General features: G+C 43.9%; 1 protein-coding gene across 5 annotated transcripts in view; it reads right to left on the bottom strand.

Annotated features, from left to right (window-relative positions):
• The window catches only part of Itpr1 (inositol 1,4,5-trisphosphate receptor type 1), a 297583-nt gene that overhangs the window by 176944 nt on the left and 103400 nt on the right, over window positions 1-17239 (bottom strand). For all 5 annotated transcript variants that reach the window (XM_042680110.1, XM_042680115.1, XM_042680112.1 and 2 more), the window contains exons 6-10: window positions 11364-11450; window positions 9026-9184; window positions 6938-7036; window positions 6033-6116; window positions 5688-5834 (exon numbers count right to left, since the gene is read on the bottom strand). In XM_042680110.1, the coding sequence (XP_042536044.1) occupies window positions 5688-5834; window positions 6033-6116; window positions 6938-7036; window positions 9026-9184; window positions 11364-11450 (576 nt within the window). The remainder of the gene's footprint in view (window positions 1-5687; window positions 5835-6032; window positions 6117-6937; window positions 7037-9025; window positions 9185-11363; window positions 11451-17239) is intronic.

Here is a 17239-nt window from a genome sequence, read left to right as displayed (position 1 = left end):
CTTTTTTCCTAGTGGAACTAGGGCTAGGACCTTACACTTGCTAGGTGGGTGTTCTACCACAGACCCACATCTCTAGCCCTGGTATTGAGATCTTTTGAGATACGGTTTCACTTCCTGCCCGGGCACATACCTGACCACAATCCTCCTATTTCACGCTTCCTGCTATAGCTGGGACGAAAAGTGCATGCTGCCATGCCCAGCTGCTTCTGTGGAGATGGAATCCTGTGTTTTGTTTTTGTTTTTGCCCAAGCTGTCCTAGAACCATGATCCTTCTGATCTCAGTCTCTCACGGAGCGATGATGACAGGCATGCGCTACCATGGCATGCTATTTGCCGCGAAGCAGTCTTACCTGTATGCCCTCATGAATGTGCTATGTGATGCCCTCAAACTCCACCCCTCCCCCATCTCAGCATCCCAAGTAGCTAGGATTACAGGTACATGGCACTCACATCTAGCCCAAGAGGAAGTGGATATTTTTCAACCAGAAAAACCAGTACTGTCCAACAAACAAGTGGACAAGTATCACATGGAACTCCCAAACTATAACAACATGGAAATGCTAACAGTCTCTTAGTAACATGACTGACTGAAGGACTTCCAGTAGTTTTTGGATCCTTTGCCTTACTAATGAAATAGAAGATTCTGAAACTCATCCACAAGATACCAGCTGACTGAGAGGATTTCTCTGGAGGACTTTCAAGGCAGGGTAGGTCTACCATTGTGTACTGGAATGCACACCCAGACCTGTGCTCAGAAACACAGAATTCTTGAGAGGCAGGGTAGGTTTACTACAAAACTTCAGAGTCTAGCCATGATATGCTGGTGATGTCATACACAACTAAACACTGTTTGAAACATAAAATTGCCATAGATAAAACTGGGTAAAATGTGAAACAACTGTTCTTGCTTGCTTGGCAACAGATGGTGCATTACTGTGGTCTCTGACAATAGGAAACAAGGTGAGCACTATGTTGCTCTGGTTTTCTGCCCAGATTCTCTGGGGTTGGAGGGCACCAGCCTGAGGGCACCGAGCTCTCGGAGTTACAAGGCTGAATCACAGTCTAGCGAGACTCAAGCACTGGGTTTGAGGGGCAGAACTCTGGGGCACAGAGCCACACAGAGGTAAGTCCAGGATCTATGCAATAGTTCTCAAGTTTGGCTGTAAATATTAAAACATGTTATGTATAAGGCAAGATCCACACAGCCAATAAAAAACAAAGAGGGCAGAGGATGATGCTCAGTGGTAGAGCACTTGTTACCAAGTGTGAAGCACTAGACTAGTCTCCAGCAACACATCTACACACCAGCACACACACACAGTACAGGAAGGGAGGTGAAAGCTCCGTAGTACTGACCCTCACTCAGGGAAAGGTTCTGATTCTGACAAGACAAGACAGTCCTGTGAACCACAACCACCATTATATTATTATTATTATTATTATAAATTTGCCAGTCCAGGGGCTTGAATTCAGGGCCTACGCACTGCCCCTGAGCTTCTTTTGCTCAAGGCTGGCGCTCTCCCACTTGAGTCATAGTGCCACTTCCATTTTTTTCTGTGTATGTGGTACTGAGGAATTGAACCCAGGGCTTCACATATGCTAGGTAAGCACTCTACCACTAAGCCACATTCCCAGCCTGTTAACCATCTTACGCACTGAGACATCAAAAAGATTCCCCTTAATGGCAGAGCTAATCTGGCCCAAAGATAAAAGCATCTCTACTGTGACCTAATAAAGCATAAAAAAAATGAGCCTTCAAAGGCTCACGCTGACCCACAGCAACTAGACCAACAAAACTCTCACCACTGTTACAGGGACAGGATTCTAATCATCCAATAAAGGAGCACTACAGTGTTCAGCAAAGAGTCACCAAGAAATACAGTCAGGAAGAGGCAACCCAGAAATTCAGCTGGGTAATCTCAAATAATCTGATGACCCTGTGGGTTAATTTGAGAAATATGAGCCAGTTTTCCAATTTTGATATATGCCCTCAGAATCAAGAAACTTAATGAATTCCAAAAGCGTGTGCACACACATACACCATCATCAGATTCATGTAAAGAGAAGACAAAAGGAAAAGCCTGGAGACAGCTGAAGAAGGTGGGGAAGCAATAATACATAGAAGGAACAGATCTGAAAACTACCACATTCCTACCAAAATCAGCATGAGCCAAAAGACAATGGATCAGAAAGAAAACAGTGTATCTAGAACTCAAAATCCAACAAGAATCCTTTTCAGAAATGAAGGCCACTGGCCAGGCATGTCATGCAGGTGACCCCTTCAGAAGGCAGCCTGGCAGCCCTGCTAAAGGTTACACAGGAAAAGTAAATAACTCACAGTTCCCCTCACAAGAAAAATACATGCACAGGGTGTACTCGTATGGTCTTAGTAGCCCTCTCAAGATCTAAAGTGGAAACGATCCAACGAAATATCATTTGGTGGGGCTGGGAAGGTGGCTCAGTGGTAGAGTGCTTGCCTCACATGCATGAGGCCCTGGGTTCAATTCCTTAGCACCACCTAAGCAGAAAAAGCTGGAACTGGTACTATGACTCAAGTGGTAGAGTGCTAACCTTGAGCTGAAGAGCTGAGGGACAGCACCCAGGCCCAGAGTTCAGGCCCCACGACCAACAACAACAACAAAAATTCCAAAACATTATAGAAATAATTGTACAACCCTCTGAACCCAATAAAAGTCATTAAAGTCCACACATTTTGTGTGAAATAGGAAGTATATGAATTGCATCTCAACAAAAAAACTAATGTTTTAAAAAAAGGAAAATAATCCTGCTTTAAAATGAAGGTAAAAAAATCAAAGGTATTTTCACCCAAATGAGGGTGGAGGGATCTGTCAGGGGCAGACTCACAAGTACAAGCGAGAACAAAGGAAGTTCTTCAGGCTAGAAAAATTATACCCTTTAAAGAGTTGGATCCACGCAAAGCTCAGAATGATAACTATGTACGTAAATAAGAAAGATTCCTGATGTTCATTTGTAAACAAGGCAGGAAAAGTAAAAACACACTGTGGGATGTCTGACACACGGAGAAACACAGTGATAATAGCCACACAAAGGATAGGAAGAGGAAACAGAAGCAAACTATTGTAATGGACTTAGGTCACGTGAATAACACAGCATTATGCAATGCTGGCTGGCAATAAGCTAATAGAGACATGGCAAAAAGCTGGTCGCTGGGGACTCATGCTTGTAATCCTGGCCACTTACGAGGCAGAGATCCAGAGGATCATAGTTCAAGGCCATCTCAAAAAGAAAAGATCAGGGGCTGGAAAGGTGGCTCAGTGGTAGAGCGCTTGCCTTGCATGCATGAGGCCCTGGGTTCAATTCCTCAGCACCACATAAGCAAAAAGAAAAAAGCCGGAAGTGGCGCTGTGGCTCAAGTGGTAGAGCACTAGCCTTGAGCTGAAGAGCTGAGGGACAGCGCCCAGGCCCAGACCGGACCCAAAAAAAAAAAAAAAAGAAAAAGAAAAAGAAAAGATCACTAGATTTCATCTGTAAAATAACAAGCAAAAATCAGCTGGAGGCATGGCTCTAGTGGTTGAGTGCCAGTGTAGCAAGTGGGAGGCCCTTAGTTCAAATCCCAGTGCCACACAAAAAAAGACATCATGAAACTTTAGAGCATTGATAAAAATCTAAAATACATAGTGTTTTCTTCCTTCTTTTATTTGAAGGGATAATTACATTTCTAAAATCTGTAGGGGAAAAATTAAGAAGAAAGACTTAAAACATTTTCCTAGAAAATTTTGGAAAGGTGAAAAAAAAAAAAAAAGAAAATTTTGGGAAGGTGGGCAGTAGGAAAGAGCCTTTAATAGATTAAGAATTACACAGCCGTTTCTTCTCAGAGAAAGGGAAGATGTTCTGAAGTGAACTTTTCAAAGTCAAATCCCCACAGAAAGCCATCATCTTTTATTCATTTCCATCAGTTTGGAATGACCAAGCCAGGGTTCCTTGCTGTTTAAAGGCATTAAAGTAAGCCACACTGACTTTGGTAGGATTCTGACAGCTAACTTCCCCCCATTTATTAAAGCGTGATACATAAAACAAGGTAAAAATTGTTTATAAAATGAAGTCTTGATGCAGCATATTCTGATCAGAGAAAAATGGCTCAAAGAAGTGGGCATATTAGCAACATGATATCATTTTTTCCTTTCCTTTTCTTGATTTTGTTTTTTCTATTTTTTTTTTAACCTCTCACCAGCATCCTACGCACACGCTAATAAACAACAAAACCCACAGCAGCTAAAACAATGAGGATGAGCATGGACCAATGACCAGCTTTTACAATGTGGTGGGATTGATATTGTCAAATGCTAAGGATGCAGGCAGGAGAAAGTGAAGAGGAAAATAGACTGAGGGCGGACAGTAAGTGTAAATGGAAACCTCAGCCTGCTTATCAAACACATAATGGCCAGACACACAAATGGCCACTGAGCACGAGGGGAGATGGTCAACACTGCCAGCCACAGAGAAAGGCAAAGTAAACTCAAAGTGAGACGTTGCCACCCAAGTTAGTCTCACACTGAAAAGACTAATCATACCAAGAGCTGGTGAGGATGTACAGGAACTAGGATTTCCACACGTTGCTGGAAGGGATGTAAAGTAGTCCAATCACTTTAGAAAACAATTTGGCGACTCATAAACACAAATCTACCATGTAATCCAACTACTGCACTCATCTTTGGCCAAAAGATATGAGAGTTGACCTCCAAACAGAAACCGTACATAAATGTCCCTAGAAAGCCTTGTTTGTAACAGCCAAAAATGAGAAACAACTCAAATTCCATCAACAGGCAGACAGACTGTGGACCACCCATGCAGTAGAATACTATGCAGCAATGGCAAGGCATGAACGATTTGGTACACACAAGTGCACAGATGTGAAATAATTGTGCTGAGGAGGAAGGGGAAATATGGCTCCAGGAAGGCTATATATAGTCTGATTCTATTTGTATAAATTCAATGTCAGGCAAGAGTAATTTATAGAGAAAGAGATCAAGTTAGCAGCTATGTCTCTAGGAGAACAAGGGGCAACTAGCTAGCAGCAGGCCTGATGACCTTCCAGAGTTACTACTCATGTGTTTCCTGGTCTACCTTCTTTCTGAAATGTAAGCTAGACACAAAACCCGTGAGGCCAGGAAGGAAGAAGAGAGGGGGCACGTAGAGACCGACACACATTCCTAGTCAGAGAGCTGCCGGTTATACAGAGAGGAATACTTTGGGTGAGGAGGAAAGCTTTGTCTTACTTCGTGCTCTCATTACCTCTACCATCAAGCATCTGGAATCGTTTTCTTCTTGGCCTGGAAACTGTAGCCTTTCAGCAACATACTATGGGCAGAACAGTCTCTGTTAAGGAGCACACCGATTATGCGACTCCAACATTGCTTCCCTGCCTATGAATTAAATGCTACCTGAAGGCAACCTGGATCTATGGTCCTTAGGCTTTGGTCTCCAGCAAGTTTATGTCCCGTTTTCCCTGCCTGTCTCCTCTCTCCACCAAACTAGGTCAAGAGATTGCCTCCTATTTCCAGTTCAAAGCCATTCTTGCAGTGACTCACTGCGTTCATCTCGTCCTTCCAAGACACAGATCCTCCAGTGAGCACGGGCTCAACCCTGCCCTCTTGAGGAGCTCTTCCTCAGGTGTGAGTCCCTTTAACCCCAGCCCCGCTCCTTACCTCCACCTCCCACAGGGCTTTGGAACTGGTGGCAGATGTGGCCGACTGCCGGCCGGTGGTCCTCAGGAACACATGTTGCTTCTTCCTATGCTCATCACACGTGAGAAACTTCTCCTGCTCCGCGTGGAAGAGCCTCACCACATCGCCCTACACGTCATCACAAGGAGGAAGGAAGGACAAATGAGTGTGAAAAACAAGAATCAAAACCCAGCAAAACTGCCAAAGAGAAGCCGAACATCAAAGAGCCCCCAGCCCAGAGAGAGAAGCGGAACATCAAAGAGCCCCCAGCCCAGAGAGAGAAGCCGAACATCAAAGAGCCCCCAGCCCAGAGAGCACCAAACTCACCCCCTTCAAAATGTCCTCTTTGTTGTCGCTCCACTTCATGAACAGGACTATCTTCCAGCTTGTATTGCAATTGACGGAATTGACCTAGAGAACCAATTATATACTGCTCCCAACTTGGTACTCTAGCCCCAGAATTCCTCACTGCAGCCCAAGCTTGAATCACGGATGTGGGCACAAGTACTTAAGAACTAGTGCTTATGAAATGGACTAAGCTTCTAAGGTAAGAAATGAGTTTGGTGCACATGTGAAAAAGTTAATGATCACCGTTAATGGCAAATGCCATTATTTGTGTTCTAAATATATGCCAGGCACTGAGCTACCTAATTTAGTTCTCAGTAACTCCCTAATAAACTAGCATCCGTCCCCTTTCAGAGATTGGGAAATGATACTCAGAAACATTAGGTGATCTATCTACAGTCACACAGCCAGGGAACGGCAGAGTCAATCTGAGTGACACCTGTCCTACTCTAGAGCTTGTCCTTAGCCATGAGACAAAGTATTCACATCACAGGCAAAGTGCCATCTTGCATCTTGTAACCGCCAGTTAATAAGATGGACTGCCCCAAGCAGGACACACTCACAGTACTGCTTATACCCGGTAACATGTGTTTCTGGGGAATTAGAGAAAGGTATTCCTGTGGCCAGACCCCTTTCAGGCAAAGTCAATTAGAACTAGATTCCTCAGTGCTGCACAGTGGTGACCATCAGCCCACCTACCACCCACTACCGGACCTGCAAACCTACAGGCAGCTCAACTCAACTCTGGACCTTGTTTCTTCGCCTGCAGAACGGGCAGAGAGGGCCCTAAATCACTGCTGGAGTCACCTTCACAGTATGCATGCTCTGGGCCCCAGAGGGCCACCCCAGGCATGTGCCAAGACTCGAGTTCCCTTGGTTTTCCTCACCTCGTTGCAACCTGGGTTGTCCACCAGCTGATGGCTGCTGGCATGGAGGGGCTGGCCGGCATTGACTGGATTCAGAACCACCTTGTCCCCAATGACCACCTAGAAGGAGAGAGGGAGCAGAGCTTTTCACAGAGCAGATCAGGACCGCACCTGACCCCCAGGGAACCTTGCAGGGACCCAAAGGAGCCTGTCCCGAGCGTTGTCTAGTCTCACGGGCAGGGAGAGGCAGAACACATGGCCCAGCCCCTCAAGTCTCATCTTGTGCAGACCAAGGGTCGTACAAAGAAGGCGAAGGCTGAATTTTGGTGCCCAACTGTCATTGATTCACGCACACGTCCCAAGTCATGAAGTAAAAGTCCACTTTATCATATTCAGTGGAGGTTCTTGTGTACGTAACTCCATTTCAGAAAAAAATGATAATATTTTCATAGTTGTTTTTGACTTTGAATAAAGACATAGTTTTATGTTTCTAGAGTAACTGCCTTCATACTTTTGTGGTCATAAGAAATACATTTTCACTGGGCCACCAGTGGCTCATATCTGTAATCCTAGCTACTCAGGAAGCTGAGATATGAGGATGTGGATTCGAAGGTAGCCCAGACAGAGAAACATCCTCAAGACTCCACCTTCAATTAACCACAAAAGGCCCAGGTAAAGGTGTGGCTCAATCGTAGAACCATGAGTGAAAAAGTGAATAAGCAAGAGCACAGGGCTCTTAAGTTCAAGCCCGGTGTCTCCCCCTAAAACGAAGATTCTACTATGATATACATACATACGTAGATACTTCATTATGTGTGTACACTCCCCTTAAAACAGTACTTCCCACTTTGTGAAACACAAGCCTGATAACTTCCATTTCCTAAGCCAATAGTCACAATCCATGACAGGGACTCCACTACCTGCAAAAGGGCCCATCTCTCTAGCACGTAAAGCACCATTCTCAAGCAAGCTATTGAAGGATAGGAAAGCATACGTTTCTTGAAAATGAAATTCAGAATGAGACACATTTGTTTTCTATTATGGGGGTAAAAGGAGGAGGATTGGAGGAGACAGCTTCTCAAGATGGAAAACTCATCTACTTTCAGTTGGATACACATGGGAACAGATCCAACAGTAACTCTAAGGGAATGGGAGTCCACTCAATAAAACCAGCACTGTGATAAAACAACTGCACTGTAGGCCAACTGATAGGGACTGGCCTGTTCTGATATATAATATATATATGCACATATATATATATATATATATATATATATATATATATATGTGCTTGCATGAACACACACACAGACACAAATATATTTCAACTGCCCAAAGCTTGTATACTTAAGTGACACCATTTTTTTTTAATGTCCAAACTTAGTTTGAGGTTAAGGCTGGTTGAGTATTTTCAGAACACTTCTTGCTGTTTAAGGCACACATTTCCTTTTTGAGTATAGAAACAATTATTTTAGAACCTTCACAAGGTCCAGGATATAGCTGATAGCATTTAAACATATTCACAGTTAAGTATGTGCCCACGTCATGACTAATTTAGCTAGCAAGTGTTCTAAGTTGCCCTGAAAGGGATTCCTGTGGCTTTCCATTCTGTAGACCTGCAGGCCAGGGGCCGGCTCGGGACCGCTGCTGTTGCATAAGAAGATAGAGAGCCTGCCTGTTTACTGACACATCCTAAAATCCACTCTTACCCTGCAATATTTCCTTCCATCTTCCGTCCTTTACTAACTTTATTTTCAAAACAGACATTTCCATTCCACTAATGGCTCTGAAAGGACCAGGGGGTCCTCCCAGGCCATTAATATGGGATGGCTGTTTTTGTGGCAATATTACTGAGGTAATGGGCTGGTCGTAGGATTTTTTTTTTTTTAATTTTTATTTTCCAGAGACCCAGTAGGAAAAACATAGTGACTGTATTTAGGTCACACTTTTCTCCACAGTTCCTTGTTTCCCAAACACTAGTTTCCATAGTGATTCATGCAGGATACGCCTGTGGTTCCAGCTCTCGACTTGTCCATGTTGAGTCTCACAGACAGTGAGGGCTGGAGGCAGCACCCACACACTCTCCAGGGCCAGGCTCCAGGCGCTTACACTGTCTCCGATGGATCGCAGCTTGTAGAATGGCTGGATGTAAAACCAGGACCCTTCGTTTCCAGCTTCATCCAACGTCACTCTCATGGCATTCTTCTCTAGCAGGGCTGGAAGTCTCTTGTTCACAGTTAGGTATTTATTACTTTTCAGATGCAGGAGCTAGAAGAATTTCCCAAGAGAATAAAGTATCAGTGAACCTCTGAACATTCCACCATTTCTCTCTCTCCATCATATAAAATATATATCAAACACATTCCTACCGATCACTGAGCTGCCTGTGAAGCATAAGGAACACAACCTGCCCGAGGCTGGTGATCACGAGGAGAGGAGGAGGAGAAGGAACAGTAGAGGGAGCAGAAGCAGAGGGCGGAAGACAAAATAATACATATACATTTGTCCTTTCTCAACATAACCTTGGTCAAGAGTCTGCCTATACGAGAAGGAGCTAAGGAGCTATAGTCTCAATCTGCCAGACACCAAAGCCCGAGCCCAAGATTCGGTTTGATTTCAAAGGGATTGTCATTTGCTCTGGAAGAAGACGGCAGTCATGAACTTCCACCTTGAATGTACTACTATGTACTACTCTTGATTCTTAGATGATGGTTACGAAAAGGGGATAGAAAGATGGAAGACCTAGCTGAGAAACCATTGTCAGTCTGTAACAGAAAGAGCTGACCAATGCTTCCCAGGCCAATAGGCCATGAGAGAACATGGGAACATGGCCTTGGAGACATAAAGAATCAGTTTGTGACTCTATGGTCAACTGCCAATCTTCCCGCCCCATGCCTCTGGGAGAGGAATAGCAATGTCTTCCCAAATCTCCTTCATTCGCCTAGTGTGTAACCTGTGGTTTTCCATAGACCTGGCCAGGCTCTGGACTCAGCTGATTTATAAACCAGCATCTCCTTACAGATGGTCTGAAGAGCAAGGTTTAAGTAATAAAAGTAATCAGATTTAGTTGCTGTGGATCACAGCTACCACCATCCTCAGAAGCAGAATCATTACCATTTTAAAATCTTTTTTATTTATTTTTTTTACCAGTTATGGGGCCTGAACTCAGGGCCTGGGCGCTGTCTCTCAGTAATTCAGCTCGAGGGTAGTGCTCTACCACTTGAGCCACAGCGCCACTTCCTCATTACCATTTTTATTTCTATCATTTTCATGGCTCTGAGACATGACAAGATTCCTTGCAGTACTCCTGCAGTACGTCCTACTGGTATGCATTTAGAGTTCATGTCTTTGCCCCTGGAAACCTCTTTCTTCCTTGGTTCAGGTATGTTCTCCAGTCTAATCAAATCAGGTGGGGAGGTCTTGCACTCTGAGCTTCCAGGCACTGGCCTTGCTCAGTAACAGAGTCAAAGCTGAACTGTGAGCCCACGGGGCCCCTTGCGTCCATTCTCAATAGGACAGAGGGAGGTCTGGAAGGATCTAATCAGCTTCCAGGAGTTACCCTCCCTACGCCAAAAAGTCTGACATCCCTATCTTGTTTGATTACCAACTGTTTTGTTTTTACATCCTACTGAGTGACACTGCTCTATACCTAACAGCAATTTTTTTTTTTAATGGGAAGGAATCCCGTCATAATAAGTGACAGAGTAAGCAAAAACCTTTCAAAAGGGGAAATAATGAAGCAAGATAATCTAATAGACTCAGGGCTCCCATCCTTTGGGTCTGGGTTAAAATGATTTGGAACTGGACAAATCGAGAAGGGTGCTGAGCTCTGGGCCTCTTTATATACCATCTCCTAGACTGACAGATCCTCGGGAAGGCTTAACAGACCTTCTCTCTTGGGTGGTATTTTGCCTTCAGGGACAGAAGATAAGCAAGCACATCTTCCAACTGGTAAGATATAAGAACAGTCATCAAGTACTTTTGACTAATTATAAATGCATCAACATGGTAAATGTTTCCTTTTTTTAAATTGTGAAACTATAGAATTGCTTTTATTATCTCCAGTGAACAGCTCTTAAGCAATATTACAAGGAAGCCAATTCTCACCAAACAGAATAACTTTCAAGTAATGCAAATTAAGCAAAACTACAAGACTCGGGGCTCCTTTTTTAGGCAGACAGTTTCTCATTTGAAGTATTGAGACACAAACGATCAGCTACAGACACAGAAAAGGACACATTCTCACCAAGAGATAACCAAATATACAGTCCCAACATCCACCAGATAGAACAAGAAATACCCAACGGATATAACAACAGCCAGTGTGCAACAAACTGGCCGTCTCCATGGAATGTGAGTGTGAAGGCGTCCAAACCCTGTGGGACGGGTTTTCTTGCTGTCATTCTGGCCACGCTTCCGCCCCGGAGGGGGCACCGGTCTCACCCACCTGGATCACATTGCCGTACTGGATCACCGTCCCCAGCAGCTTCCTGTTTTCCGTCTCATTCTGCTTCTTTTCCAAGTCTGCAGCATGCTGTACATGGAGAGGGAAGACCCATCACACAGGGGGAAGCCATGGGCTCTATTCCTATGCAGCCAAGCGGAACCAAGGCCACCAGCAAGGGCCACGGAAACCAGCAGATCCCTCAGCACACACGGAGGCCATGGGAAAGGAGCCAGGGGCTGCCGGGACCACACTTTCTGCCTCCGCTTTGTTGCCCTTTTGAGCTTCTTTAAAACGGGCCTTTTCTTTCGAGAATTCATCGACGTTTGTTTATGAAGATACTGGGTAAAGGCCATACATTTAAGGAAAATAGAATAAAGTTCCAGAGAGAATATGCCTTCCCTTTTATGATGTTTAAAATGTTTTCTTTAAGGTTTCAGACTAAAATAAATCTGGATTTGATTGCTGGTGTGGGGTGTATTTTACTTCTGAGACCCTGAGTGTGTGATATAATCTCTGAGCCTGTCTTCTCAATGATGAGATTAAAAATGGTACCTTTAGCTGGGCACTGGTGGCTGATGCCTGCAACCCTAGCTACTCAGGAGGCTGAGATCTGAGCATCACAGTTCAAAACTGGCCTGGGCAGGAAAGAGTCCATGAGACTCTTATCTTCAGTTAACCACCAGAAGTCCGGCTGTGGCTCAAGTGGTAGAGCACTAGCCTTGAGCAAAAAAGCTCAAGGACAGCACCTAGAACCCACGTGTGCATGCCTGTGCACACACACTCACAAGATACCTTCTCCTAGTGTCTAGCCACTGTCACATACATGGATCATTAGCTACTATCGATAGACATTAATTGTATTTCAATAATTTTCATACTAATTCCCTGAAGGGAAGATGATTATCTCTGTGTTTCAGAGGAGACGATGAGACTATGAAGTTTGGTCAACACCATGTGACTAGGTAGATGATGAGTACAAATAGAGTTTGTTATGTTTTCTCTACTTCTGTGCACATTGGAAATTACTTGATAATGCGTGTAGAATTAGAAATAAGGCTAAGAGACGCTACTAGACCAAGTTTCTGATGCTAGAAAACATGGTAAAGCCAAATACAGAGTTCTAGAATAGGTTGCCAGGGCCACCATCTTCTCTTTTTTTTTTTTTTTTTGGGGGGGGGGGGGGGGAGAAGGGGGCAGTCCTCAGGGAGCTGTCCCTGGGAAATTTTGCTCAAGGCCCGCACTCTACTACTTTGAGCCACAGCACCACTTTCAGCCTTTCTGAGTAGTTTATTGGAGATAACAATCTTACAGACTTTCCTGCCCAGGCTGGCTTTGAACCATGATCATCAGCCTCCTGAGTAGCTAGGATGACAGGCGTGAACCACCAGCATCCAGCCAGGAGCACTGTCTTGAACAGTTGCCTGACTCTCATCAACTGTGAACAAACTGCTGTCATGTCACAACAATGCTAAAGGGGAATGAATCAGCAGACTGATGAGCTAACCTGTCACCAGAGATAAAAGTAAGAGGCCAGACAGCATTCAGTATGGAATATGATGGAAACTAAAACCCTGATGACTGATGGGTGTTCTTTCACAGGTACTTCTCATGTTCTCTTCCTTGGTTCCCAGGAGTTGCTGGCTGCCCTTTCCCAGGTAACATGTCTTCATTTTCCTGGGGCCCTCCTCAGCTTAGCCTTGGAGACCTTCTATGGAAACTTCATAATCTGGCCCAGGTGCCTTAACTCACCAAGCTTCCCGCTGTGTTCTCACTGCAAAGCGAGGGCAAGACACGCCTTTCGGAGCTGTTGTAACAGAAATGCACGTTGCCACAGAAATGCATGTCAGATACAGCAGTGGCAGATTTGTATTTACTTGCTTGTTTGATTTTTTTTTCAATACTGGAGATCAAACCCAGGGCCTCATACTGATTGGGCCTTACCACTGAGCTATACACTCTAAGGGCCTTCAAGTTGAAACATAAATTAACCATTATCATTATAAACAAGTTTCTAGTGATGTTCTGGTGATAAAGCTTTTAAAAGGGGTCCTAAATTGTCTGGATCAACAGTCAGTTTGTTTCTGCTCCAGCTCTACCTCAAGGGTAGGTAAGTTTAGAGAGGCACATTTTAGGAGGAAACTAGAGGGACCACTCCTAACCCCAAATCACATTTTATTATCAGAAGGGGAAAGAGCGGCCTATGCTAGTGTGGATCCCAGCAAGGCAAGCACGCATGCACATCAGCTACCCAAAGCGGTGGCTTAGTTACAGGCCTCCCTCGCGCTTCCCTCTCTTTTGGAATTAGCTACCCCTCCTCTGTTCTCAGTTACACAAGAATGCAAGCCACAGGGCTCCAATAATAATTCCAGTGCAGACAACGTGGCAGCCTTTGGCAGCTCCATACAACTCTTCACTCTTCTCTCCACAAAACCCACTCCTTAACTACTCCCCATCTCTCATTTCCCCCAGTTCTCACCCCTGTGCTTCACCCCCTCCAGATGTGTTCTCAGTGCCCACAGGTTGTACAGAACTTTCCAAACAAAACACTGGATTGGATCCGCTTGGAAGGAAAGTTTATACGAGGTACAGAGTGATTTGTTCTTTCTGCTAAGCAGTTTTCAGCTAATGCTAAATGGGAACTCAGGAGGGAAAATACGTCAGATGGAGAAAAATCAGTGGATTCAGAAAAATAAATTGTACCGTTTTCCAAAAGGCGAATATAGTTTTTCTGTACTTCAAACATTACACTGGTAGGGTGCACCTGTAGAGAATTCTTAAGTACTACTGCTTCAACTCCAATGATTTAAGAACCCTTCTTTGAAACAGAAAATTCTCAGATTTCCAATGGCTCCACTGAAGACATACCAATCTAAAACACTGAGTTCCTACCTACACTTAGCACTTAACGCTATAAAACCTCAACCCAGAAGCCACTTATATCTCTAAAAAAGAAATGTCAAATTAGTCATTAAAGGCCAATCCATTCCATATTAAAGAATAATTAAATACCAGCAGCTCTAAAGAGCAAAGGCATTTGCCTAAAAAACGTATGAGAAGTTAAATTAACAGAAAAAAATAGAGAACAGGATGTAAGAAATTCTCTTTAAAATATTCTATCACTCCTGGCAAGACGGCAGCTCAGCTTGTAATCTTAATGACTCAGGAGGCTGAAGTCTGAAGGATCATGGTTCAAAGCCAGCCTAGGCAGGAAAGTTTATGAGGCTCTTATCTCCAATGAAGCACTAAAAAAAAGCCAGAAGTGGAGCTGTGACTCAAGTGGCAGAGAGCTAGCTTTGAGCAAGAAAGCTCAGGGACAGCGTCCATACCCATTTTGCCCAGGGGGGGTGTGTGTGTGTGTGTGTGTGTGTGTGTGTGTGTGTGTGTGTGTGTGTGTGTGTGTGTGTGTGTGTGTGTGTGTGTGTGTGTGTGTGTGTGTGTGTGTGTGTGTGTGTGTGTGTGTGTGTGTGTGTGTGTGTGTGTGTGTGTGTGTGTGTGTGCAGAGAGAGAGAGTGAAGAGAGAGATACACACATTTATACTTCAATACATTCTATATATACATATGCATATTCTTTCACAAATAAAATCCATTTAAAACTCCCCATTAAACCAAGCAAGAGTTGAGTCCTTTAATTCTATTAACAAGTTTAATGCTGATAAAGAGTCCTACAACTCATTACCGAATAAATATTAAAAGCTTGAACCCTATGGACTGGTCTAAATTTACTTTCCTCTTTGGCTAAGGAGAAAAGTCTCCAATGCACCTTCTTCTACATGCACAAATTTCAAGTGCACTCATTTGGGTCACCCATGACTCAATGTGCAGGTAACTGCCCTCACAAAATCAAACTCAAGCAGAAACATCCATTGTGATTTTTACGTTCCACTGGCAAGGCAAAACAGGTAGCTGAGAGATCTGTAAGGTCCAGGCTCCCTCTGGGCCCACAGATCAAGGCTGTTTCCACCTTTGAAAAGAATGTGATCATTGTTTGTTAAGTCCTTCAAGTATGTTCCAAGAACAGGCCAGTACTGTAACACAGGGAACAAGCCTAACATTTCCAAAGAATAATCTGGCAGTGTAGATCACCAAGGATTTTAACAGGCATAACTTTGACTAAGTAATTTTATTTCTAGGAGTTTCTCTTGCTTAGATAAGCAGGCAAGTGCACAAGACCTTCGTAACTTTTGTTTTTCAAAGTGGCAAAAATGGTCAGGATGCTGAATATCCTCCTCCCACTTTTCCTCCGCTAAGGGACTAATTATCCCAAAGAATAATACTGACAAACAATGGAATAACCATATAGCCATTAAAAATGAGGGCAGGGCCTTCTAGTTATTCAAAACATAGTGGGGGAGAGGAAAACACACTCAAGCCAGAGAAAACAGCATGCACCCATGATAGCTTCCTGTTCATTTCTACTTGGGAATTCTTTTCCAACATTACTCTTGTGTAAGTTCTTCAAACATATCCTCATTGTGTCTCTATGGGAAGTGGCCTGGCTGTTCTTAAAATCCATCTTAAATCTGCTACATTTTCTTTCTTTGAAATTCTGATAAATAAAATACCTGTTAGTTCCTCCCCTGACCCAGTGGATTGAGGACTGTTTTTAATTTCTGAGGGAGAAAACACTGTATGCTATGATTTCTGCCAGTGTTATTCACCACTGACAGCACCATGTTCCCTAAACAACCACAAGGTCAACCCATTACAGGCACCTGTTATTCTGTTTCAGAAATAGAGAAACCATTATTAAATTATGAAAGAAAGGTCACTGGAACAGGGAGGAAAGGCTATTTGCTTAAGGTCAACAAGCTCAGAATTACGTAATATGATATTAAATTAAGGCTTCAGAAAATAAGCAATGCACAACTCAAGCTTTGCGGGACAGGAAGACTTGCTACTCCTCTGCTTCTCCCTAGCTTGTCAGAGCTGTGGCTTAAATAAAGTGATCGTTTCTCAGAACCCAAACCGTGCAGGTGCCTATTTCAAGGTAACAAGTAAGTTGTTAGGAACTGGCCAAGGCTTTAGGACAAATTGTGTGATGTGAGAGCAAGGAAAGCTGCTCTTCTTGACAAAAGATTTCGGGAAATTGTGGCCACATCAAGAATCCCTACAGAAGTTACAAGCACACACTGTAAGCAACCACTAGGTGTCGCTCTCCTTCAAACAGCTCTTAGCGCTTGCTTATCCTAGTCAAAAGGAAGTCAAGTGGTCTAGACAACTAATTCCTTAAATGGCATTAATTTAAAATAATCTGACCTCTGACTGGGGTGCTGCACAAGTAGTTGACAAAAATAAAAATGAGAACCCACTGGAAACTAGCCACCAGCCCCCAAAGGCAAGCGGCTGCCCAAAATACAACATTTTAATGATTGCACTGCAACATGCAGATTTCTTTGAGACAACAGAGGGGAAGAGCTCCAAGTAAGCAGGAAAGCAGGGCCCACAGAAAGCCAAGCACAAAGCAACACTCACGACCGCGGTCATCAGGAATCTTAAATCGGGAGAAAGAACTCGTTTTAAACGATGGAAGTTCTTGATCACCTTTAGCGCTGGAATTTTTTCCTACTGTTTTCTTTAGTTCGTTTGCAGGAAGGAGCAGCAAAGGAACCCTTAATGCACCATAATGTATAGCTCACGGGCCACCAAGGGGGACTGAGAACTCCCAGGCAGCCCAAGTCTGAGCCATTCTGAGCTGGTGTTTGAGACTTTAACTGAATTAGCTGTCACCATGTTCTAAGAAGTACGATATTACACACAAAAGCACGGATTCTGATCTTCTCTTGTCAAAACAGAAGGCATGCAGCTCTTGGCCGGCCTTCCTACGCAGTAACCGCAGGGAGTTGGAACAGCCCCATCGCGTGCCCCTAAGACCTG

This window comes from Dipodomys spectabilis, unplaced genomic scaffold (assembly GCF_019054845.1).
Source record: "Dipodomys spectabilis isolate Male_0828 unplaced genomic scaffold, ASM1905484v1 ptg000054l, whole genome shotgun sequence".
NCBI classification, from domain to species: domain Eukaryota; kingdom Metazoa; phylum Chordata; class Mammalia; order Rodentia; family Heteromyidae; genus Dipodomys; species Dipodomys spectabilis.
Note: the sequence above shows the minus strand (reverse complement) of the source record. Positions and strands in the feature narration are given on the sequence as shown.